Here is a 24,141-nt window from a genome sequence, read left to right on the forward strand (position 1 = left end):
AGAGTCAGCCAAGTCTATCATCTTGTGCACAGAGTCCCACAAGTGAAGAGCTTGTATGATTGTATGCATGACACGAGCATAGAGGCGTGGAGTATCTTCCTCCCAAAATAATCCAAGGTTATAGCTTCTCTGCCCGGGAGCGCCAAAGCTAGTCTCAAGAACTGGCCCTTTTTGAAGGCAGATTTCACCACCATGGAAAGATGAGGCAGCTGGGGCTTATCAAGTATGTTGTAGGTCCAGTGCATAATCTTCTTGGTCAGTATCAGAACAGACAGAAGGGACTCCCAATTCTGCACGAGAACGTCCTGTAGGATCTTGTGCAGTGCTACAGTCACAGCCTCTCTCGGAGACAACTCGTAGTCCAGGATCTTGAGCATCTTGGCCCTGGGCTCATCCTCCACCTCTAAAGGAAATGGAATGGCAGCCGCCATTTCCTTAAGAGGGAAAGGAGAGGCTCTCAGGTGGAGATTGCTTCCTTTCTTGTGGAGGGGAAGGGTTGAAAGGGATACCATAAGACTCGGCCTCTGAAAAGTACCGTGGATCCTCCACTGACTCCCAAGAGCTCTCCTCATCAGGGTTGGTCAAAAACTCCTCATGGGAGGGCTGAGACCGAGCCAGAGTCAGCTCCTGCCTCAACTCCGGTGCAAGCTTACTCCACCGACGTATCAGCTTGGGTGGCAGTTGACACTGGTGCTGCACGTGACACCGGCATCAGAGGCCGCACCGCAGGCTGAGGGCCAAGCAGGTCTGCAATGGGAAGCAAAGTAGGCTGAAGCACCCCCAATGCCGAAGCACTCCTTTGCATGTGGCCAGCCAGCAGCTCAGGAAGCAAGGCTCAGATGCGCTCATTGAGGTCCAGGATGGGAAAGGCTGAGGCGCAGGCTCAGAGACAGTCATCAGAACTGCTGGGGTCAAAAAGAAGAGCCTGGTCCTGGCTGCTGGGAGACCGATGCACTGGCACCTCTTTTATGGAGGGGGAGAAGTCCTCTTGGTGGCAACTGTTCTCCTGGCACCGTGTATTAAGGGAGACTGATGCCGATGCTTCTTAGTCTTCGCCCAAAGCCGGTCATCGAGGCTACTCGGTGCCAGTGAGAACAATGTCAAATCCTCATAATGCCTTGGGGTTGGATCCGACACAGGCTGGTTCCAGGGGCCATCACAGCAATTGGCATCGAGACAGTTGGAGACCCCCCTCGATGCACCACTGCTCCCAGTGTCCACAAGTCTAGCAGCCATACATACTGATACTCCCGATGCCAGTGCAATATTCGTTGTCGATGCCGACATCGAGGATTCAGACCAGGCTCCAAAAATCCTCTCATTGTGAGTAAAATTCAAGGTAAAATTACAAACATAATGATCTGACCATGAGACAGGTGTCCAGTCACAAAATATTAATAGATGAGATGAGGAAGCAGTGATTTCCACTTCATTAGTAGGAATTTATTTTATTTATTTTATTATCTCATTTGTACCCCACAGTTTCCCAACAGCGTCAGGCTCAATGTGGCTTACAGCGCACCACAGAGGCAGACGCCAATGCAGTAAAAAGAAGCTAATACAGCAGAAAACCTACACAAAAAATAATGGGGAGGATGAGGAATGGACGGGAGGAATAGGGGAACCAGGAAAGAGGAGGGAAGGGGAATGTGTCCAAAATTGTCTCTAGATTGATGTGCATTCAACAGTGGAGACACATGCTGAGTGCTTGGGATAAGCGTTTCCAAATAACATGGTCTTCAGTGATTTCCTGAAAGTTAGGTGGTTGTTGATGGTTTTTATTGATTTCGGCAAAGAATTCCAAAGTTGAGTGCTGATGAAGGAGAAGGATGTAGCATACGTGGATTTGTACTTTATTCCGTTGCAGTTTGGCTAATGAAGGTTTAGATATGAATGGGAGAGTCTAAATGCATTCCTGGGAGGTAGGATGATGAGATCAATCATGTAACCAGGAACTTCACCATATAGGATTTTGTGAACTAGGGAGCAGATTTTAAAGGTGATTCGATCCTTGACAGGAAGCCAATGCATTTTCTCTCGGAGAGGCGTGGCACTTTCAAATTTGGACTTTCCATAAATTAATCTGGCCACTGTATTTTGGGCCATCTGCAGTTTCTTAATTAGTTGCTCTTTACATCCAGCGTATACTCCGTTACAATAATCCAGATGGCATAAAACGACGGACTGTATGAGGTGATGAAATACCTCTCTCGGGGAAAAAAGATTTTATTCGTTTTAGTTTCCATAGTGAGAACAACATCTTCTTTGTGGTGGCGTTTATGTGGCTATCGAGTGAAAGGTAGTGGTCAAGGGTGACTCCCAATATTTTTAGGCTTAAAAATAAAATCCTGCATCACAAAACGCAAGCTGTCCAAAAAAGATTTTTAAAAATCTGGCACATTATTATTAACTTGATTCTCCAGATTCAAATTAAAATGTCCTACAAGAACCAAACACGGGTGTGGCAAAGTAGATCTATTTCCGCTTTGGCAGCAGTATAATGGAGTATTCCAGGCTGCAGTGGCGTACCAAGGGGGGTGGGGGCGGTCCGCCCCGGGTGCACGCCACGCCACTGGGGAGTGCCGCAGCGCGCGCCTGTGGGCTCCTCTGACTTCACGAACTTAGCTCGTTCGCTGCAGCTCCCTCTGCCCCGAAACAGGTTACTTCCTGTTCCGGGGCAGAGGGAGCTGCAGCGAACGAGCGAAGTTCACGAAGTCGGAGCCCACTGGCGCACGCCGCGGCACCCCCCCCAGTGGCGTGCATCCGGGGGGGGGTGTCATTTCGCCGCGGAGGGGGGAAGGTGTCATTTCGCAGGCGGGGGGGGGGCACTGCACCCGGGGGGGGCGCATCGGCGATCCGCCCCGGGTGCCATCCACGCTAGGAACGCCACTGCCAGGCTGTACAAACTCTTATACCAGTGATGTCATTGGAGTAGTTAATTTATCTGTACCTCTATCTGCTGATAGGGGGACTCAGCCTATTGCTCTGGACTGGTCTAGCAGGACTCAAGAAAACAAAATTAACGTGCATGAATGAATTTCAGTGTACCTTCCCCCAATACTTTTCCTGCAACACTCCTAAAAGATGTTACAGAGCAGATTTTAAACAACAATGCAACTCTCTTGTCCGTATCTGTACAGGTACAACATGGATACAGGAGATTGTTGATCTGATCCAGAATGATGGCGACATCAAGAGGTGTCAACGAGCACCATGCCATGACCGTGTACCTTTCATTGATTTGATAGTACCATTCCCCTTGAAGTCAGGTAAGAGATACTGTCTGCATGTCAACATTGGATCAGTGGTCAAACTTGAATCTTACTGGATATGAAACTAAACCTGTCTGTTGCCAACCCTGTAATCACAGTTGATCTGCATCTGGACTGTAATCTGGTCTAAGCCACATCTGACTCGGAACCAAATTTAATACTCGTCAGAGCTGTAACCAAACCGTATTCTAACTGAATCTGTAACTAAACCAACTGTTACAGATTTGTGACCAAACTAGACCTATATTAAACATTAGCTTAACTAGATCTGTAACCAGATCTTAGCTTTACTAACCTGGAACCTGTTCACGCATTCCAAAAATACTAGGACTAGGGGCATGCGATGAAACTATAGTGTAGTAAATTTAAAACAAATCGGAGAAATGTTTTCTTCACCCAACGCATAATTAAACTCTGGAATTCATTGCCGGAGAACGTGGTGAAGGCGGTTAGCTTAGCAGAGTTTAAAAAGGGGCTAGATGGTTTCCTAAAGGACAAGTCCATAAACCACTACTAAATGGACTTGGGAAAAATCCACAATTCCAGGAATAACATGTATAGAATGTTTGTACGTTTGGGAAGCTCACCAGGTGCCCTTGGCCTGGATTGGCCGCTGTCGTGGACAGGATGCTGGGCTCGATGGACCTTTGGTCTTTTCCCAGTGTGGCATTACTTATGTACTTAACAAATCAGACCTTGCTAATGCTTTAAACAAACCTTGTGTTTACCAAATCGGTGACCGCACCTAACCCTGTCTGATTTGCAGCCAAAGTTGATCTTCACCAAATTTGCAACCAAGACTGATCCCAGCCAGATTTGTAGACTGAAACACGCTGGATTTGTAAAGAAAACTGATCTCGCTGAATTGTCCACTAAACCTTTTTCTCACTGCATCCATACCCAAAACTGAAGAAAATCTCTGACCAAAGTGGACATTCTCCATATCTGTAACCAGATGTCCATTTGAGTCACTGATCTTATACCAGCACTGTATCACACTGCTGAATCATAGCATTTCATAGGGATGCATACAAGCATGAAACATTGGTTAGTTTTTTTTTGGGGGGGGGGTTCACAAATGTTGTCCAATTTTGGGATATTTTTTGTTACTTTCACATTTTTGTTTTAATAGGGAAAACAGTGCTTGTTAAATTAAATTAATTTAATGAGCTCTAACTGATGAATTAAGGTATGCTAAGTTGATTAGTGTGCATTAAATCAATTTATCATGCATTAAATGTTTTAAGGCGCACAAATGAATGCACAGCCCTACAGCCATTTTGGGAATATGGGGGTGATACTGGCACTGTATCTCATTGCCAAGGCATTGCATTGGGGGGACCTGATGATGGGGACCTGATGATGGGGACCCACAGTTAATACTGCTGAGGTGTAACAGTAGGAATGTGAAAGTAACATTACGTGTGTATCTCTCTACCAAGGTGCACCACTGAAGGGTTTTGATAGTGGCATTTATTTTAACTTACCCTGTATATTTAGGTTTGGAGAAAGCTTTGGAGATGCCATCACCAAGAGTTCTGAAATCCCACCTCCCCATTCAGCTACTGCCTCCATCTTTCTGGGAACATAACTGTAAGGTAAGGAGCTTGAGTTTTTCTGTGTGGGAGACCCCGAGATTGATATTCAAATACATTTATGCCTTTTTTTCAATTTGTAGTGATTATAAAGACAATTCTTTAACTGAGAGCTTGCAGTTATGCACACCTTGCATGCATAAATGTACAAAAACGTGTCATGTATGTAAGTGCCCTATGTGCTGTTCTCTAAGGCCACACATAGGTGCCACCATAGCACATAACTACAAGGGACGTAAAATAAATCTAGGTGGTAAATGGGAGGGGCATGGGTGGATTTGACATTTACATGCACAATTTACAGAATACCGTTAAGTTATGCATGTTGCATGCCCACTGAGGCACGTCCATTTACTTTGCATAAATGAGTATGCCTGAATTTAGGCGTGCCAATGTGGGTTTATACTAATATTCTATAATGTAATCTGGGCACCCAGGTGCCGTTACAGAATAGGTGCTCCCTATGCAGCATTTGGGCACCAAATTATAGAATTGCCCTCTATCCCCCCTGATTCTGTAGAAGTCACCAAAAATTGAGTACCGCAAATTTGGGTGTGTGCACAATTATATTGAATAACAAGCTAATGCCAATAATTGACTTTTTAATATGCCATTATTGGCACTAATTAGATTTAATTGGCATTTATGCACATACATTTAGGCACAGGATCTGTGCCTAAAATTTATACGCAATCTGGAAAAGGGAGCAAGAAATGGGAGGGTGATGGGCATAATGGGGTATTCTTAAAATTAACACATGTTATAGAATGATAGGGATACATTTGTACTCAGTGATACCTCTAGACAGAAATATTGGGGGTGACACCAGGTGGGCAAGCTAGGTATTGAGGGGGGAGCAAATCAAAGTGACACTTTCTCAAATTGGACGTTGCACTGAGGAAAGCCCCTTCGTGAAACTGAATGAAACCATAGTGAGTCTAAATACTACTGCTTGCAAACATGAATAATTCATATATCGGCAATTAGCACTAACTCAAAAACAGTGTTTGTGCTAAATGTGATCTACTGGTTTGGACTAATAGGGGTAATGGGTACTCTTTCAAATCTGGAATGGCAGAGGCCTCACCAGAATCTCAAGACCTAGGAACCACATAGGGGTAAATTTCTCTAATTTAATCAACTCAATACCAATAGCTCCTACTAGGAGACCGGAGAAGGTACAATACCTCAGTAGTAGTAAGCACCAACATAAATTTATCAAACCAGTCCAGGTAACATTTAAAAAAAAAGCAAGAACGATCTTGGACGCTAACTCGTCCTCCATTTCTGTAGGCTACTTCAATGTGAGATCAGTGAGAAATAAATACGATCTCATCAAAGACTTCATTTCTGAAAAGAACTTTGACCTAGTTTGTGCAGTAGAAGCATGGCTAGCTAAAGAATTTATTGTAGTTCAACAATTAATATGCCCTCCCTACTACTTGGCACACTGAATACACAGAACTGACAAAAGAGGCCGGTGGGGGGGGGGGGGGGGGTGATATCAATAATCTACTGATCAACTCTACACATTATGTAAATAGACTCAATAAACAACAAAGGCCTGGAAGGGTTTTTCTTTAAAAGTACAGACAACCCCCAACACACAAGGTTACAGAATAACAGTGTTGTTATACTGCCCCCCAGGACTTTGGTGGATCATAGCAGACAACCTCCAATCGTTTATAGTACAATGCCTAACATCCAGTTCCTCCATCATTATTGTCGGAGACTTAAACCTACATCTTGAAAACAATGACTGTCAAGAAGCTCATCTCTACTATGATTCTTAAATGAGCTGGGCCTAAAAATAATTAATGAGGTTACCTCCCATAGTGGAGGACATTTGATTGATGCTATTTTTACACCAATTCACCTTTCAAACTCAGTACAAAATAAATGGAAATTATCACAAAATCCTCTACTCTCATCTGGTCAGACCATAAATTACAAGAAGTCTGCCTACCCATTAATCTCATTAAATAAGATAAAACAAAAAGAGAAACAGTACAAATCAGAGGCAAAATAGATGGTGGTAAACTCTGGGAAGGGATAACAACAAAATTAAATCAGATTTCAGACCCCTTACCAGTGGACTCATTCACAAACTGGAATCTGGCAGTTAACCACTCTATCAATTGTAATTCTTCTTTCTTTTATTATTTTTTTTATTTTTTCTATTTATCTCTTTTTCTTCTTATCTTTTTAAGTGGAGAAAAAGGCTTCAGTATCGCCACCCAGCCAGCCAGAACTTAACCGACTATAAGGCATAGGCACGGCGCACCATCATTTCGCCTCAAAAAACTCCACAATAGTCAATCTGCGCACAAAATACTGCTTAAGCATCTCATGTATCCATAGCACACAGGATTAATATCTGTACATTACTTTCCTTTACAATTGAATAATGTGTGACTGCTGCCAGTTACTTAACTTAAATTCCCATCAAACTGGCTCTATCATATCCGTCTTCACCCAACAGGGAATCCCCGTTGCGCTGTCGCTGCTTCAGGGGTCCGCTATTCTTGTAAAGATTCGCATATTTCTCATCAGTTGCCGCTCCTGGACACAATAACACTCCTGTGTCGCCTCTGCTGCAATCCAAAGACAAGGAACTTTGCTAACTACCGAACGCCTCCATTTTACAATCAGGGAGATTCACTCCTCCCCCATTTTTGACCAATCAAAATGCATCCTTCACCCCTACATCATCTTTTGAAGAAGCCACTCTTGAGCCACGTAGGCACTCACACCCCTCACCGTAAGTCAAAAAAACGCTGCCCATTCAACCCTAACGTTCATTCCATCCGGTTCAATTGTCAGCAAAAATAAAAAATCCATTTCTGCTCAATTTGTCACAATCGGCCTCTCTGATCCCCCCTTCTCAAAGTGGGTTGTAAATGCTCCAAAACCGTGCATCTTAAATTGTCGAACACATGTCCTGCTGCATTACAAGGGGTTACCATTGGGGCTTCTCGTTTTGCAAGCTTTAAACAGGAACGATGTTCCATCAATCATGTCCTTAATGGTCTTGTTGTTTGACCTATATATATGAGGTTACAGGGGCATATAATCAAATATACCACCCCTGCAGTATCACACGAGGTCATAGATCGAAAACTGTATTGCTTTCCTGTCCTTGGATGTATAAAGCTATCCCCCTCCATCATTATGTGGCATACAGAACATCGGCCACATTTTTTGTGGAACCCTTTTTTGCTGTTGTCCTTTCTTTGGCTCCAAACATCGTTGGAGCTGAGCATGTCACCCAAATTGCTACCTCTTTGGTAGGAAAATAGAATGTTCGCTTTTTATAAAGTCGGTTGTGTTTTTAATATTTCAAAATGTTTTTTTATTGTTCGACTCAACCTAGTGGTATGTGTGTTGTATTCTATAACAAATGGTAGAATGTCCTCTTGTTGTTGACTAGCTTTATACTGCAAAAGCGATTCTCTTGGGTTGTGCTTGGCTCTTTTTGCTGCCTTTCTGACAATGTGTTTGGGGTAGCCCCTCTGTATTAATCGATGGCTCAGTTGGTTGGTGCTTTGTTTGAATTCTTGATCAGATGAACAAATCCGACGGTGCCTGAGGAATTGTGCAAATGGAATATTTCGCTTCATATGTGAAGGATGCATGCTGGAAAAATGCAATAGAGAGTTCCTATCAGTGGACTGTTCAATTCATACATCCAAAAAAGAGATGTGATGTTTCTCCCAAGTCATTTCAAACTTTATCTTGGGGTGACATTGATTCAGGAAGACTACAAATTGCTGTACTGTCTCCATTAAATCTAACGAGCAACGATTAAGAATTTTATTCCATTGCTCAACAAAGTGAAATATGAAATGCATAGCGCCTGTTTGGTTAGGTTGGTGGACTTTGGACCTGGGGAACTGAGGAACTGAGTTCAATTCCCACTTCAGGCACAGGCTGCTCCTTGTGACTCTGGGCAAGTCACTTAACCCTCCATTGCCCCAGGTACAAATAAGTACCTGTATACAATATGTAAGCCGCATTGAGCCTGCCATGAGTGGGAAAGCGCGGGGTACAAATGTAACAAAAAAAAAAAAAAGACAGAGATCATCCTCCGCGACCTAAGATTAAGGCTAGCTCCGAAATTATTTGAAAAAAACATCGACTTTGTTGAGCAATGGAATAAAATTCTTAATCGTTGCTCGTTAGATTTAATGTTATTATTGATTCAAACATTGAAAGTCAACATGGAGGAGATGAAGAAAAAGCAAGAAGAGATGTTAGAATAATAAAAGAAAGAAGAATTACAAGTGATACTGCTGGGTTAGAGTGTGTCTTGTATCCATTGTAATACACAGCGTGTGTGAAGCTGTGTGTTTTGAGTTTCAGATTGATAATATATATTAGCTTGAGTAGATCAGCAGTTAACCACTCTATAACAAAATATCAAAAAACTGGGTAACAGTATTCCAGTATAGCTGTAGAACTTGCTACTGCATGTACTATCGATCACAGCTATGAAGAATTGCAAACCTTTATTGGTATCAAATCAGTAAACATTGTACTACTAAATACATAAAATATATAAAATGCTGTAAACAAACTACATTCTCACCACTCATGCCACCATTCATCAAACTTTACACATACATCAACTACTACCATCATATGTATCAAACGACAATATAATCAATGAATCTTATCTAATAATGAACACAACTGGCAGTGAAACATGCAATATCAATGGCAATTGTCCAGCCTACAGCTGATCTCACCAAAAACGCACTCGCTAGAATACTGTCAGTATGTTGCCAATTTTTCCTTGGTTATCTCTGCACTTGCAGAGTTAGCCAATTAAGCAGTTGTGAAAAAAGAGTTCCACTGTGCACACATTGTATATCAATGCTGATGTCGCAAACTCCAAGCGCTGTACCCATCCACACAGGACAGCATCGAATCAACACATCACTTAATGATCTTCTGTCACTGCCAGCAACGTGACTCCCAAAATATGACTGTTGCCAATCAAAGGACCATTAAAGCTCTTCAAACTTCCACAATACTTCTGGCATCCTCCGATTCACCACATCTCTCAACTTTGACCCAAACTTTGACTGCGTCTACCTACAGCTTTCCATTTCTTTCCCTCACTCTGGCCTACCCATCCTATCTTACCCTGTTTATCTCTCCCTCCCCTTTTATCCACTGCCACCATGCAGCACAATGTTCCTCCTGTTGCACCTCACTGGGTCCACTCTAATAAACAACCAAGGCAGAAGCGTGGGACCATAACTCTCTACCTGCCGCTATTGCTTCCCGTGCCAATCCCTCTGAGGTAAACATCCGCGACTGCTACAGAAAGCAGTAGTAGCATGCAGAGAGCTGTGGTCCTGCACCTCTGCCTTGGTTGTTTATTAGCAGACCGAATGTGGTGCAATGAAAAGGGGCAATGTGCTGCATGGCAGTGGTGAATAAAAGGGGAGGGAAAGAGAAATGGGCTACAACAGGATGGAAGAGGCAGTGGTGGGTCTGGGAAAGTTTGAAGTTGGGGCCGGGGAGGCTTACAGGCTTAATTTCGAAAGAGAAGGGCGCCCATCTTTCGACACAAATCGAGAGATGGGTGTCCTCCCAGGGTCGCCCAAATCGGCATAATCGAAAGCCGATATTGGGCGCCCTCAACTGCTTTCCATCGCAGGAACAACCAAAGTTCAAGGAGGCGTGTTGGAAGCATAGCGAAGACAGGACTGGGGCATGCTTAACACATGGGCGTCCTCGACCAATAATAGAAAAAAGAAGGACGTCCCTGACGAGCACTTGGCCGACTTTACTTGGTCCATTTTTTTCTTGCGACCAAGCCTCAAAAAGGTGCCCAAACTGACCAGATGACCACCGGAAGGAATCGGGGATGACCTCCCCTTTTTCCCCCAGTGGTCACTAACCCCCTCCCACCCTAAAAAAGAACTTTAAAAATATTTTTTGCCAGCCTCAAATGTCATACCCAGCTCCCTGACAGCAGTATGCAGGTCCCTGGAGCAGTTTTAGTGGGTGCAGTGCACTTCAGGCAGGCGGACCCAGGCCTATCCCCCCCCACCTGATACACTTGTGGTGGTAAATGTGAGCCCTTCAAAACCCACCAGAAACCCATTGTACCCACATGTAGGTGCCCCCCTTCACCCCTTAGGGCTATGGTAGTGTTGTGGGTAGTGGGGTTGGGGGGGCTCAGCACCCAAGGTAAGAGAGCTATGCACCTGGAAGCAATTTATGAAGTCCACGTCCGTGCCCCCTAGGGTGCCCGGTTGGTGGCCTGGCATGTCAGGGGGACCAGTGCACTATGAATGCTGGCTCCTCCCATAACCAAATGGCTTGGATTTGCTCGTTTCTGAGATGGACGTCCTCGGTTTCCATTATCGCCGAAAACCAGGGACGACCATCTCTAAGGTCGACCTAAATGTTGAGATTTGGGCGTCCCCGACCGTATTATCGAAATGAAAGATGGACGCCCATCTTGTTTCGATAATACGGGTTTCCCTGCCCCTTCACCGGGACGTCCTGTGAGGACGTCCTCAGGAAAACTTGGCGCCCCGTTTGATTATGCCCCTCGTCTCCCCAAGCCTTGGGGACGCCTGTGACTGGAGGTGCAAAGGAGGGGTATTTGCACCCCCATAATGATGTGTATGTGTTTCAGATGGTGCAAATGGCTGCACCTAAAGTTAGGTGCGATTCCTGGGCATAAGTGTTATTCTGTAAACCATGTCTAACTTTAAGCCCGGCTTAGGGCTTTTTTCGGCACCATATATAGAATCCAGCCCATTTACAGAACTTTGTGCATATAAGTCATTATGGGAGAATTCTGTAAGTTGGCACTGCTTTTAGGTGATGCATGTAGATATTGGTATTTTTGTCATTTATGTGCATAAGTGCCAACATATGCACATAAACACCCTTGTGTGCTGAGCAGTGTAAACATATGCATGGTGTGAGCAATTACACTGTAATTTACATTCATTTTTGCTCATTGTAGGCGCAGTCATTTACACCACTATAGGGCTGATATAAATATTCGCACTGTAAATGAAGACATGCTTTTGGCCACTTAACACCAACTTTCTTTATTAAATAAGCTTGGCATAGGTGGCATTTTTGTCACCTTAAACTAGGCTCCTGGTTATAAAATTACCCTCCATCATCCACATGTACACTTGTTTGCACTGCCAAACCTTGCCCGTGTGCATTCCCAAAGTGGAAGTATGCGCCATGCAAACAACACACATACTTTTATTATGGTCATTATTTTATAAGAGATCATTTATATGCACATGTTACCTCTGCAGGATAATTTTAGAAAGCACCTGTGTCAAGCCTATTTAAAAAAAAAAAGTAAGGTACCTACTTTTCTTTCCAAAATAAATAGCATAAGTGGCAGAAAATGTGCCTTCATTTAGGCACAATCTCTTACACTAGCACTATAGCTGGTATAAATGAATGCCTATATTGTGGCAAGAACCTGTGTAAATTAGTACAGCATTCTTTTTTTTTTTTTAATTAATTTTTATTGTCACCAATGCGATACATAGGTACATCTGCAATGTTTCAGGTAATATCAAAAGCCTTTCCATACAGTAGATGGCCTGAACAGCATCCAATAGTAAACAAAGATTTAACAACTTAGGTTTTGTAATGCCATAAACGTGTCGGCTTTTTTTTTTTTTTTTTTTTTATAAAGTACCCCCTATCCATTCATCTCATGCATCCCATTCCCTCCCATTCCTTCTCACACCATTCGCTTCAAAAACACATCCTATTCCCTCCCATCCCATCCCCGCCTCCTTCCCTCTTTACCCTAGCTGCTGTAAACAATCTGTCCACACCTTCGAATATTGCTTGTTTATGGATTTTAGAGATTTGGCATAGATCCGGCTTTCATATTTGCCGACTTCCTGCATCCTGGTCTTCCAGGCTTCAATTGGTACACTCTCAGCGGAGGTCCAAAATTGCAAAATAGTCTTTTTGACTAGCAATAATGTCATATATATGAATCTCCTGTGTGGTTGCGATAGGCCCTGTGTCAACAAAAGATTTTGATCTCCCAGTAGTAATGTTATATAGTCCCACTCTATCTGCTTGTGGGTGACCTGTTGTATTATTTGAAATGCCTCATTCCAGATAGATAGGCTCGAGCACTCCAAAAAAGAGTGGAGAAAAGTACCCTCTCCCCGGCGGCATCTGTTGCATTGTCCGTCCCCCCATAAGCCCATAGCTGCCCCTTTGGCTTTGGTAATATAAGCTCTATGCATTATCTTGTACTGCGCTTCCTGTAAATCTGCTGTCTTGACCATGGCATATAATGTGTTAAAAAGCCGATTAAATGTTTGAATTGTGTATTTCGTACTCAGTTCCCTGTTCCACTGCTCTATCAACCGTTCCATCCCCCCTGTTGGAGTGTGCATTTGTAGTATCTTATACCATGTGGAGATGCTGTTTACTTTAAATGGAGTACGAAGCAGAATCTTATCCAATAGGCCCCACGTCCACTTGTCCCCATATTTCCCTTTAAGGGAAGATTGATAATGCCTCACCTGTATATAATGCAGCAAATTGTTATTAGGGATATCCCATCTCTCTTTTATTTGATCAAAAGACTCTATGCTATCCCCGCCCTCTACTAAAAGGTGACCCAGTATTCTACACCCGTTCTGTTGCCATTTAGTAAACATCGAGTATCCCATGCCCGCCGGGAAGTCCGCATTACCCACAAGGCCCAAGAAGGGAGACGCGTCAGGTGATCGATCTTGATGTCCTCTCCACCAGACCCATGCCCTCCTGAACGGTCTCAGAAAAGCCAATTTGCTCACTAATTGCGGGTTCGTATTTGTCCGCATATGAATCAAGTTTACAAAAGACCACGGTCGACTCCAGTCTTCCAACCCTCCGTGCGGCAAAAACCGGTAATGATCTGCCAACCCTTCAAAGATAAACCGCATTAGCGCAGCAACATTATAAATGCGCAGGTCAGGTAATCCCAGACCCCCGGCCCCCTTGCTATATACTAATTTCTGGTGTCCTATCCTTGCTCCCTTCCCATGCCAAATAAAGGAGCGGATTATAGAGCGAAACAATCGCTCTTCTTTCCGTAGGAGCCAAATAGGAGCTACTTGTAGGGGATAAAGAACCTTGGGCAACATAACCATTTTCACGAGGGCTATTCTCCCCATCAGGGACAACGGTAGGTCCTTCCAACGGACACACAACTGCTTAATTTTGTCCACCGGGTCGATTACATTCTTGCGATAAAATGTCCTCGCGTTAGTGCTTAAGAAAATGCCTAGATACCGCATTGCTCCCTTGGCGAATGGAATCGGCATTTCCTCTACTCCCGGGTCTCCCGGTTGCCCCGATAGGGAGAGTACTTCTGATTTGGAGCAATTTACCCGCAACCCTGACAGATCCCCAAATTCATCCACTATGGCCAAAGCCTTTGGTAAGTCCGTAGGGGCGTGGGCCAAGTACAATAAAATATCATCAGCGAATAAGTTAAGTTTGAATTCCCGGTGCCCCACTCGCAGCCCCCGGATTGTCCTGCTGCTCCTTATTTTAATTGCAAGTGGCTCTATTGCCAGGAGAAAAAGAAGGGGTGAGAGGGGGCACCCCTGCCGAGTGCCTCTGTGTAGCGCGAAGCTTTCTGTTAGTTTCCCATTAACTAACAACCTGGCTAGGGGATTTGTATAGAGAGCTCTAATCCACGATAAGTATGGCCCCGTTATCCCATACCTTTCCAGAACCCAGAATAGGTACCTCCAAGAAATGCTATCGAAAGCTTTTTCCATGTCCAATCCCACAATAGCTTCCTTTCCCCCACTCTCTCTGTATTCCTGTATGGTCACCATGGCCCGCATAATATTCATGGATGCATATCGCCCCGGTACGAATCCAACCTGGTCTGCATGTATCAGGTGCGGAATTACTACATTCAATCGTTTGGCCATTATGGCCGCTAGCAATTTCACATCCTGGTTTAAAAGTGAAATTGGACGATATGATCCTACCTGCGCCTTGTCTTTGCCCGGCTTTGGCAGTAATACCACATGGGCCATGTTGCTCTGAAATGCCAACCCCTCTCCTATGATCCCATTGAACCAGTCCCTCAGCGGTTCCATAACAAGGTCCGCCAAGATACGGTAGTACTCTGGGCCGAACCCATCCGGTCCCGGAGCCTTAGTCAGCTTCAAAGCTTTTATACCCTGTTTGATTTCCTGTCCCAAGATGGGTGTATTTAAAGCTTGTAGTTGATCCGCTGTAAGTTGTGGAATGTGTATTGCCTGTAAGAACCTCTCGCACACCTCAGGGTCAAACTCCCTAGCCTTATACAGGGAACTGTAGAATTGTACAAATTGCTGCATTATATGGGCCTCTTCAGTATATACCTTCCCCTCTGTATCTTTAATGGTAGTAATGATCTGCCGTTTCCGGGGTGGTCTGACCATGTTAGCTAGTAATTTCCCTGCTTTGTTGCCCCATTTGTGCAGCCTAAAACGTTGAAAGTATATATCTCTCTCCGCCCTTTGGGTCAATATGTCATCAATTTGTTTCCGAATCTGCATTATAGTACAGCATTCTATAATCATGTATGTACTTGCTTGTGCCACCACATTGTGCCCAAACTCCACCCATCTGCATATCCACAGTGGAAGTATACACAGCATGCAAATGACACATGTACTTTTAGACTGGTTGGTATTTTATAAAAGGTCATTTGCACATATAAATGATTAAAATACTGATGTACACATGTGTTGTTCACACCTAAAAGTAGATGCCACCTTATAGAATTATTCCGTAAACCTTAAGGACCGATGGGCCAAGGCCCAGAGGAAGTGCCGGGAAATCCAATAGCACTTCAGCTAGAACAGGCTCCAGTTTTTAATCCTGTGCCTTTGAAATTGCTTTGTATGTTTTCAATAAAGATTAAAAAAATAATAATAATTCCCTATAAGGGCAACTCTGTAACATTTACATGCCCATTACGTGTGTAAATAATAATGCCATTTATGTACATATACGCGCACACAGGCATGTAACTTCCTAGCACCTGTACTGTGGAAGTCTTTGCCATGTGATATCTGGTTAGAAAATCCTATGGCCCCGATACTCAGACCACAGGAGATAGCCGCGCAGTCTCCTGCAGTCCACGCTGAACCCGGCTATTCAATGCTGGGCCATTTCCGGTGACTGGCATTGAATATCTAAGGTTTTTTTTTCGGCTGGTTTGAACATATTTGTCTATGTCAATATTCAGACATAGCCAGTTGTCTTTAAACTGGCCAAAGATACACCAGGGTTTGACACGGCCAAATATGACCGCCAAACCCGGTTAAAAATCAGTGGATAGCTGGTTATATCGCGTGATACAACTGGTTATCTGCCAGTCACTAATCGCAGATATTCAGCAGAGGATAGCCGGTTATTCCTCGCTGAATATCGACAGAGACTACTACTACTACTATTTAGCATTTCTATAGCACTACAAGGTGCTAAATATCAGGCAGCATGTCTCTTTTCAGACAGTGCTGAAAACACTCTTATTTTATTCAGCATTTGACAACAAATGAACAATTAGACCCTGCAAATTAGAATTCACTGGTTGGGGAGCAGTTGGTGACATATGTATGAATGGTTTTAACTATCTTGCGAGTATTCTATCCTATCAATTTATGCCGTTCCTTTTCTTAGATTTGTTTTACTTTATTAATATGTAAACCACCTTGACTCATGCTGAAAGAGGCGGTATATCAAATCAATAATCAATAAATGATAACTGCCAAAATTCTACCTAAGTGCTCTTACGTAAATACCCGTTTAATTTACACAGCACATATCTACATGGGGAGTGTATATTTGGGCAGAGCATGATTGGATTTCAGATTTAGATGCATGTAATTTACAGAATACTGAAATTTACTTGGGTATCTGCAGAACTTAAGTGCTAATGTACACCAACTCTATTGCTGGCATAAGCGTTCGAACCTAAATAGTAACATAGTAAATAACGGCAGATAAAGATCTGAACGGTCCATCCAGTCTGCCCAACAAGATAAACTCATTTTACATAAGTGTACAATTCGGAAGGCGCTGGCTGCTGAACTTGGAAACAGTTTTGGCTGCCGGAGGATGTCTTCAGCTGGTGGGACTTTGGGATCCCTTGCCATACTCAGCGTGAGCACCAATTTTGGGTGGGCCTTAGCCCAAAGTGGGAGTACCCCTAACCATTTCAGCCCACCTATGGTTATGCCATTGTTTCAGTCTCTTTCTTTTTCAAAGTGTATCTTTTTCAAAGTGTTTCTATCTCTCTCAGGTAATTTATGTCGCTCGGAATGCCAAAGACAACCTGGTCTCATACTTCCACTTCGGGAGGATGAATCATGGATTGCCAGATCCAGGTACCTGGCCAGAGTATTTTGAGACGTTCCTGGCTGGAGAAGGTGAGTAACGTAGACCAGGAACTGATTCTTTCTCTAGATTATGAGTAACGTAGACCAGGAACTGATTCTTTCTCTAGATTAAGATGTAGTTTTAACCCTGTGCAGCCACATTATATAATCAGAGACACTAATTTACTCTCGCCTTTTTTTTTGCTTTCAGTGTCTTGGGGTCCATGGCATGATCATGTGAAAGGATGGTGGGAGGCAAGAGAGCATCATCGTATTTTATACCTATTCTATGAGGATATGAAGGAGGTAAGAACCATGAGGAACGTGCACTAGAAGAGATTTCTCAGATCAATCAATTACTTCACATGATTCCTCTCCCTGCATCTGTATCTACCTGATAAATATTCCTTCTCTCTCTCGCTATCTGATGGGCATTTGTTTGTCTGTTTCCCTGGCAGAACCCTGCTCGTGAGATCCGGAAAGTTATGCAGTTTCTGGAGAAGGATCTTGATGAGAAGATCCTGGAAAAGATTGTCTATCACTCCTCCTTCCAAGCCATGAAGGAGAACCCCATGTCTAACTACTCCACCATACCTTCTTTTATCTTTGATCAATCGATCTCGCCATTCATGAGGAAAGGTATCTGAAAAAGCTTCAGTTACTATGCTCCAGAATATACCATAGGCTCTATTTCTGCTCAGATTTTAAGATACATTGTCTGGCTCTTGGAATCGTGGGATATTAGGATACAGACCTGTGCTCTGGGATATGGCACTAGGCTTTGTCTGACAGCTACATTTTAATAATCTGTGATGCCTTGAACATAAGTGTTGCCCTACTAGGACAGACCGAATGTCCATCAAGCCCAGTATCCTGTTTCCAACAGTGGCCAATTAGATCACAAGTGCCTGGCAAGATCCCAGAACAGTAAAACAGATTTTATGCTGTTTATCCTAGAAAACAGTGGATTTTCCCAAGTCCATCTTAATAATGGCTTATGGACTGTTAGGAAATTATCCAATCCTTTTTTTAAACCCTGCTATGCTAGCTGCTTTTACCACATTCTCTGGCAATGCATTCCAGAGTTTAATTACATGTTGAGTGAAGAAATATTTTCTCCAGTTTGTTTTAAATTTACTACTTCGTAGCTTCATTTTGTGCCCCCTAGTTCTAGTATTTTTGGAAAGAGTAAACAAGCAGTTCACTTCTACCCGTTCCCTCTACTCAGTATTTTATAGACTTTTATCTTATCTCCCATCAGCCATATCTTCTCCAAGCTTTGTTTCAAGAACTTGTAATTCCTAAATACAGCGTATTAGAATAATCTATTTTTGATAGAACCATAGTCTGCACAACACTCCTAAAGCCACTCAAAGTCAACATTGGTTTCAATCTATATGAAAGGCGGAGCTGCTGAAAGAAGGATTGAAAACTCTAGCAATTTGATCTTTTATCCATATAGCGCACTCATAAATGTTAGTCTATTTTATAGAATTTCCCCCAAATGCCTGTATTCTATTGGCAAAAAGTGATAGATCATATCTCAGGCATTATTTGAAAAAAAGTCTTAAAGCTCAATATTCAAAATGTTTCTGTAGCTATCTTTGGAATTGAGGTAGACAAATCTTTTCAGTATAAATAGCCACCTTCCTCCTCTTCCCTGCTGAACAGGTAAATCGTATCTCTACCCACAGTCAAAGAGGCAGAGCGGGAGGTGTTCTAGAAAATGCACACTTTATCTGTTTAGCACGAGCTGGATAAAGTTAGGTAGATAAGATTGGCTGTTGAAAAGGCTGTCCTAAAGTTATCCATATAGGGGTCAGTTCAGCATAAGGCATCAAAACATGGCAAAATGCTGGGCACTAAATGTTATTTTATAATGGCAACTGAACACCCAGGTTCCATTATAGAATAGAGCATAAGTTATCCTTTACGTGCCTACATTTAGGTGCAAACACTTAAGCTTGATCTACGGCAAGTGTAAATGTTGATTCCTAAATGTTGCACTGAAGCACGTAACTTATAATATTCTATTCTAGAAGTTACGCTTGTAAGTATGGGTCTTGCCCAGGCCCCGCCCACACCCTCTGTGGGCATAGTTTGGGGGGGTGAGGGAGCATTGCCCCCCCCCCAAACGGCTTGCCACCTCCTTCCCTGAGTGGTGCAGCATCTCCCTTTCTCCTTCCACTCCCTTCCCTGCAGGTTCCAGTATTGCACTCCCCCCCCCCCCCCCCACCCCACCACCATCCCGTCCCCTCCTCCGGTGCTGCAGTCTTCAAGGTGTCCAGTTCAGGGCTAAGGAGGTTGTTCAGGGCCGCCGGCAGCGTTAGTGATGTAAGTAAATTGCCTTCGGCCTGCCCCAGAAGCCTTCTCTCTGAGGCATCCTGCCTACGCAGGAACAGGAAGTTGCTGCAGCGAAAAGCCTTTCGGTCAAGCTGAAGGCAACGTACTTATCTGGCGATGACCTGAACAGCCTGAAGACTGCAGTGCTGGAGAAATGGGAGGAGGAGAGCGATCCTGTACCTTGTGGGGGGAGGCAGGTTGGGGAGGAATGCGATTCCGGACCTCATGGGGGGAAGAGAGAGCAATCTCGGATCTCACGGTGGAGGGGGTGGGGGAGTGTGATCCTGGACCTCATGGGGAGAGGGGGGAGGGACTGCGATCCCAGACCTCGAGGTGGGGGTGGGGGAGAAGAAAGATCCCAGAACTCATGAGGGGAGGGGGAGGATGATGATAGGGAGGGAGATGACACTGAACCTTGTGGCAGGGAGGAAGGAGGGAGAGTGACACTGGACTTCATGGGGGTGGAAGGAGTGATGCAGGGTGACACTGGACCTCATGGGAGGGGAGAAAAAATGGAGAGCAACAGTGGACCACACTGGAAGGGGGGAGGAGAGAGGGAGTGCGACACTGGAATGCTTGGGGAGGAGGGAGGAGAGAGAAAGGGCAACACTGGACCGCACCGGGGGAAGAGAGGAGAGAGGGAGGGTGACACTGGACCGCATGGGGGAGAGAAAGAGAGGGTGGCACTGGACATTGGGAAGGGGTAGTGGAAGGATAGAGGGACTGTGACACTGGACCTTGTGAAGGGTGGAAGTAGAGAGGAACAGTGACACTGGACCTCACTGGGGAGGGAGCGATGTAAGGAGAGAGGAACAGTGACAATGGATCTCATGGGGGAAGGGGGAGGAGAAAAAAAGATGCCAGATCACAAGGGTTAGGGAGAGAAATGCCAGACCACGGGAAAGAGGGAGAGGAATCGAGCTTAGGTGCTAGGGTAGAGAGGGGTAAAAAACTGGACCCACGGTGGGGTGGGGTGAAAAACATGCTGGGATGGGGGAATGAAAGATGGGATGCAGGGTGGAATATATTGGGAAAGATGTATCTGTGGAGACTGACAGATGCAGTACCATGGGGAGGGGGCAGAGAATAGAAGAGGGAGAGATGCTGGCCTTGGGTAGGGGTCAGGGGCAGAAGAGAGAGACAGAGGGGAATGGGGACATGGGGCAGATACTGAACATGGGAATAGGGCCAGAGACATAAAGGAGAGATGATGAACAGGACAGATAGGGACACAGAGGGAATGACAGTGAACATGAAGAAAGAAAAAAGTCAAAATGTAGATAGTGGAAAGCATAAGATTGATGGGACTGTTGTGGAGGGAAGGAGCAGACGATGGATGGGATTGGGAGGAGTGAAGGGCAGAGGGAAGGAGTAGAAGATGGATGGGACAGGGAAGGGTGGGGACAGAGGAAAGGAGCAGGGGATGGTTGGGGCTAGAGGGTATGGGCAGAGGGGAGGAGAATAGCAGAAGATGGGGCAAGGTGGTGAGGGAGAGGGGAACAGAGTAGAAGATAGGGTTAGGGAGTCCGGGGGGAAAAAGCAGGAGATGGATGAGGCTAGGGTTGTGGGGGGGGGGGGGGGGGAGGGAGCAAGAGATGGATAGGACGGGGGGGTATGTGTAGAAGGGGAGTACTGGAGAGGGAATGCGAGGGAGATGGGAAAAGCCAGTAAGAAGATGAGAGGTGAAACGGAGAATAAAGGGTGAAAGAAAAGTGTGTGAGGGGGGGAACAATAAAAGAAAGATATGTAGAGAAGTAAAGGAAGAAGACAAGAGGAGAGAGAAGAAATAGAATATTCAACCTGGAAAAGAATTTAGAAGTGGAAAAGAGACTAGAACCAGGCAATTAGAAAAATAAAATGCACAGAAAAGAGATGAGGCATCATAGCAAGACATGTAGCTGGGCATAAAGCGCAGAGGTAGAAGGGAGCTATGTATTGGCGTGAGAGAGTAGGGACTCCCAGGGCTGTTGGCAACAATCTCCAGGGGTGGGGTGGAGGATCTCCACTCAATATGACATTAGGTGAGGTCCCCCAACTCCATCCAGGTTTTTGTCTACTCCATTGATAATCCTGGTAGGGACAGATGGAAGAAGGAGAAGATACATAAAAGGCAAGGAAAGAAGAACAAGAAGTAATCAAGAGGCAAGGGATCTGAAAGCATATCTATACATATTGTACAATTATATTTCCAAACATGAAATGTAATAACCTGCATGTGCCATCACTCTTCACTGGCTAGCTTTCTATCTAGCACCGTTTATCAAATGATATATTTATTTTTGTCAAATTTGTTTCGGGAGGGCAGAAAGGGTGGCAGTCTGTTGTAGGGGGGGAGACAGAAACTGTGGCAGTTTATCTTTTGAATCTGTTCCCTGCCTCCCTTGGTCTTGCTCCAGCCGATATTCAGCCCGTGGGAGGCAGGCCAGCTAAGTCGTGCGATCAGCGCTAATCCTGGAAATCCAGTGCTGGGTTATTTTCAGTAACCGGCATTGAAGGTCTGGGGTTTTTTTTGACCGGTTTAAATTTAACAGGCTATGTCAATTTTGCAGCGCTCGCTAGTTTATAGCGGCCAAAGATAGGACTGCTATTTAGGCAGTCCACTTTGGCCGCTAAACTTAGCAGGTGAAGTGCTGAATATTTGCAGCTAGCCAGTTATATCGTGCGATATAGCCGGTTAGCCACTAAGCACTACCCATGAATGTTCAGCGGAAATAACCAGCTTTCTCACGCTGCATATTAATGTTTAGCTGGTTAAGTTCTATTTAACCAGCCAGGAGCCATTCCTGGCTAGTTAAATAGCGCTGAATATCGGCCAGACTGAAACCAACAATCCAAACTTCTGCAGTCTTACATCTCATGGTTCACATTTATGTGTTCCAGGGACTGTTGGCGACTGGAAAACACATTTCACAGTGGCACAAAATGAGAGATTTGATGAAGATTACAAGAAGAAGATGGCAGGAACCTCCCTCACCTTCCGCACTGAGTTGTAATAGGGAAGGAACTATGGGACATTGGCACCACTCCATCCATCTCCTCATCCTTTTGGTTAAATTAATTATGGGATACCTGTTTCTTAAAGTGCAATTTTCTGTTCTGTTTTCAAAGAAAGGTGGGCTGGGGGGGTGAAAAAATTTTGTCTTGTGTTCTGCTCCCTTCAGACCAAAATTAAGGTGGATCATCGGGCACACATTTACTACCTCTACACTATGGGCAACCAGAAAACTCTGTAATCCCTCCACAAATAGCAGAACTCAAAATGTGTGAAGCTTCTCAGTATAGGCCAGTGCTTGGTAGTGTCAGGTCCCTCATGTCATAGTGGAACTCAGAAATCTATATGATGGAGCTCAAAGTGTTCTGAAGCCTTTGGTGGGGGGTGGGGTTTGGAAGGTTCAGGAGCCTTCAGTGTGGGGCAGGGCTTGCAAAGTTCCAGGATACCCATTTATATTCCATGAGACTTCATTTCATCATGAGATTCTGGGTTAGGGCACAAATGTCAAGAATAAAGAGAAATCTTTGAATTACATCCTAGTAGTGATTTATTTTTAATGCTTTCAAATCTGCAAAATGTAAATTATTATTTAAAAGGGATCAATGTACACATGTCCATCTGCAGGCACAATCACTCCACCAAAAGAGACAGACATTCACCAAATTTATCATGCAAGAAGAAAATCTGCATAGAAAGAGTTCAAAATCATAAACATCAGGCCAGTATTTTCAAAGACTTGTCTCAATAAACAAGCTGCATTGCTTTTTATAAGTTAACAAGCTGAAAAATGTTCACTAGTACCCTATTCCAAAAGTCTGCTTCATTCTTCTAATAATTTGGCACAGCGCAGCACAGAGAACAACAGGGACAAGTATCTAAAACAGTTCTCATCTACCCCGTCACTCCAATTTTTTGTCTCATATCCTTCCACTCCTTTTCTGTAATGCCCTTTCCCTTCTACTTCATTTCCTATTCCTCCATCACCAAATGATCCCGCATCCAAAAAATATCCCCATTTTCATTCTTACCCCTTTAAGTAAAAAAAGAAAGTGGGAGCGAGAACCAGGGTTTGCAAAGACTGGACCACAGTAATAATGAAGTCAAAGCAAAAGTTTATTGAACAATAAATGACTCGACACAACATTGTGTTTCGGCCAGAAGGCCTACATCAGGAGTCTACAAATAAAAACATGTATATAAGAATAAAATATAAAATGTAAAACAATAAAGTGATATATTATTAAACATTAAAAGGTATCAATTTGTATTGTTAGCAAGTGATAATAGGATATTGAACAAACATACAATACAAAAACATCAATATGTATCAAAGTTGCATTTTGTTTTTAAAAAATTAAATTAGATAGCAATGTTATGAGATTTAACCATCCTTATGTATGTCTATTTCTTGAAGGACCAACAAAAAAACATTAAAAATATTTTTAAAAAACTAACATACAAACTGGGATGTAATTGTGGGAAAAAGAAAATAAATATCAAAAAAGAAGAAAAATAATAAAATGAAAAGAAAATTAAAAAAT

General features: G+C 43.8%; 1 protein-coding gene across 8 annotated transcripts in view; it reads left to right on the top strand.

Moving 5' to 3' along the window:
* Positions 1-23,134, top strand: part of LOC115474633 (sulfotransferase 1C4-like) — a 313,490-nt gene extending 290,356 nt beyond the window's left edge. For all 8 annotated transcript variants that reach the window (XM_030210206.1, XM_030210210.1, XM_030210205.1 and 5 more), the window contains exons 3-8: positions 3,141-3,269; positions 4,773-4,870; positions 17,190-17,316; positions 17,477-17,571; positions 17,724-17,904; positions 22,489-23,134. In XM_030210206.1, the coding sequence (XP_030066066.1) occupies positions 3,141-3,269; positions 4,773-4,870; positions 17,190-17,316; positions 17,477-17,571; positions 17,724-17,904; positions 22,489-22,601 (743 nt within the window). In that variant the 3' untranslated portion in view covers positions 22,602-23,134. The remainder of the gene's footprint in view (positions 1-3,140; positions 3,270-4,772; positions 4,871-17,189; positions 17,317-17,476; positions 17,572-17,723; positions 17,905-22,488) is intronic.
* The last annotated feature ends 1,007 nt before the right edge of the window (positions 23,135-24,141 follow it).

This window comes from Microcaecilia unicolor, chromosome 7 (assembly GCF_901765095.1).
Source record: "Microcaecilia unicolor chromosome 7, aMicUni1.1, whole genome shotgun sequence".
Taxonomy (NCBI): domain Eukaryota; kingdom Metazoa; phylum Chordata; class Amphibia; order Gymnophiona; family Siphonopidae; genus Microcaecilia; species Microcaecilia unicolor.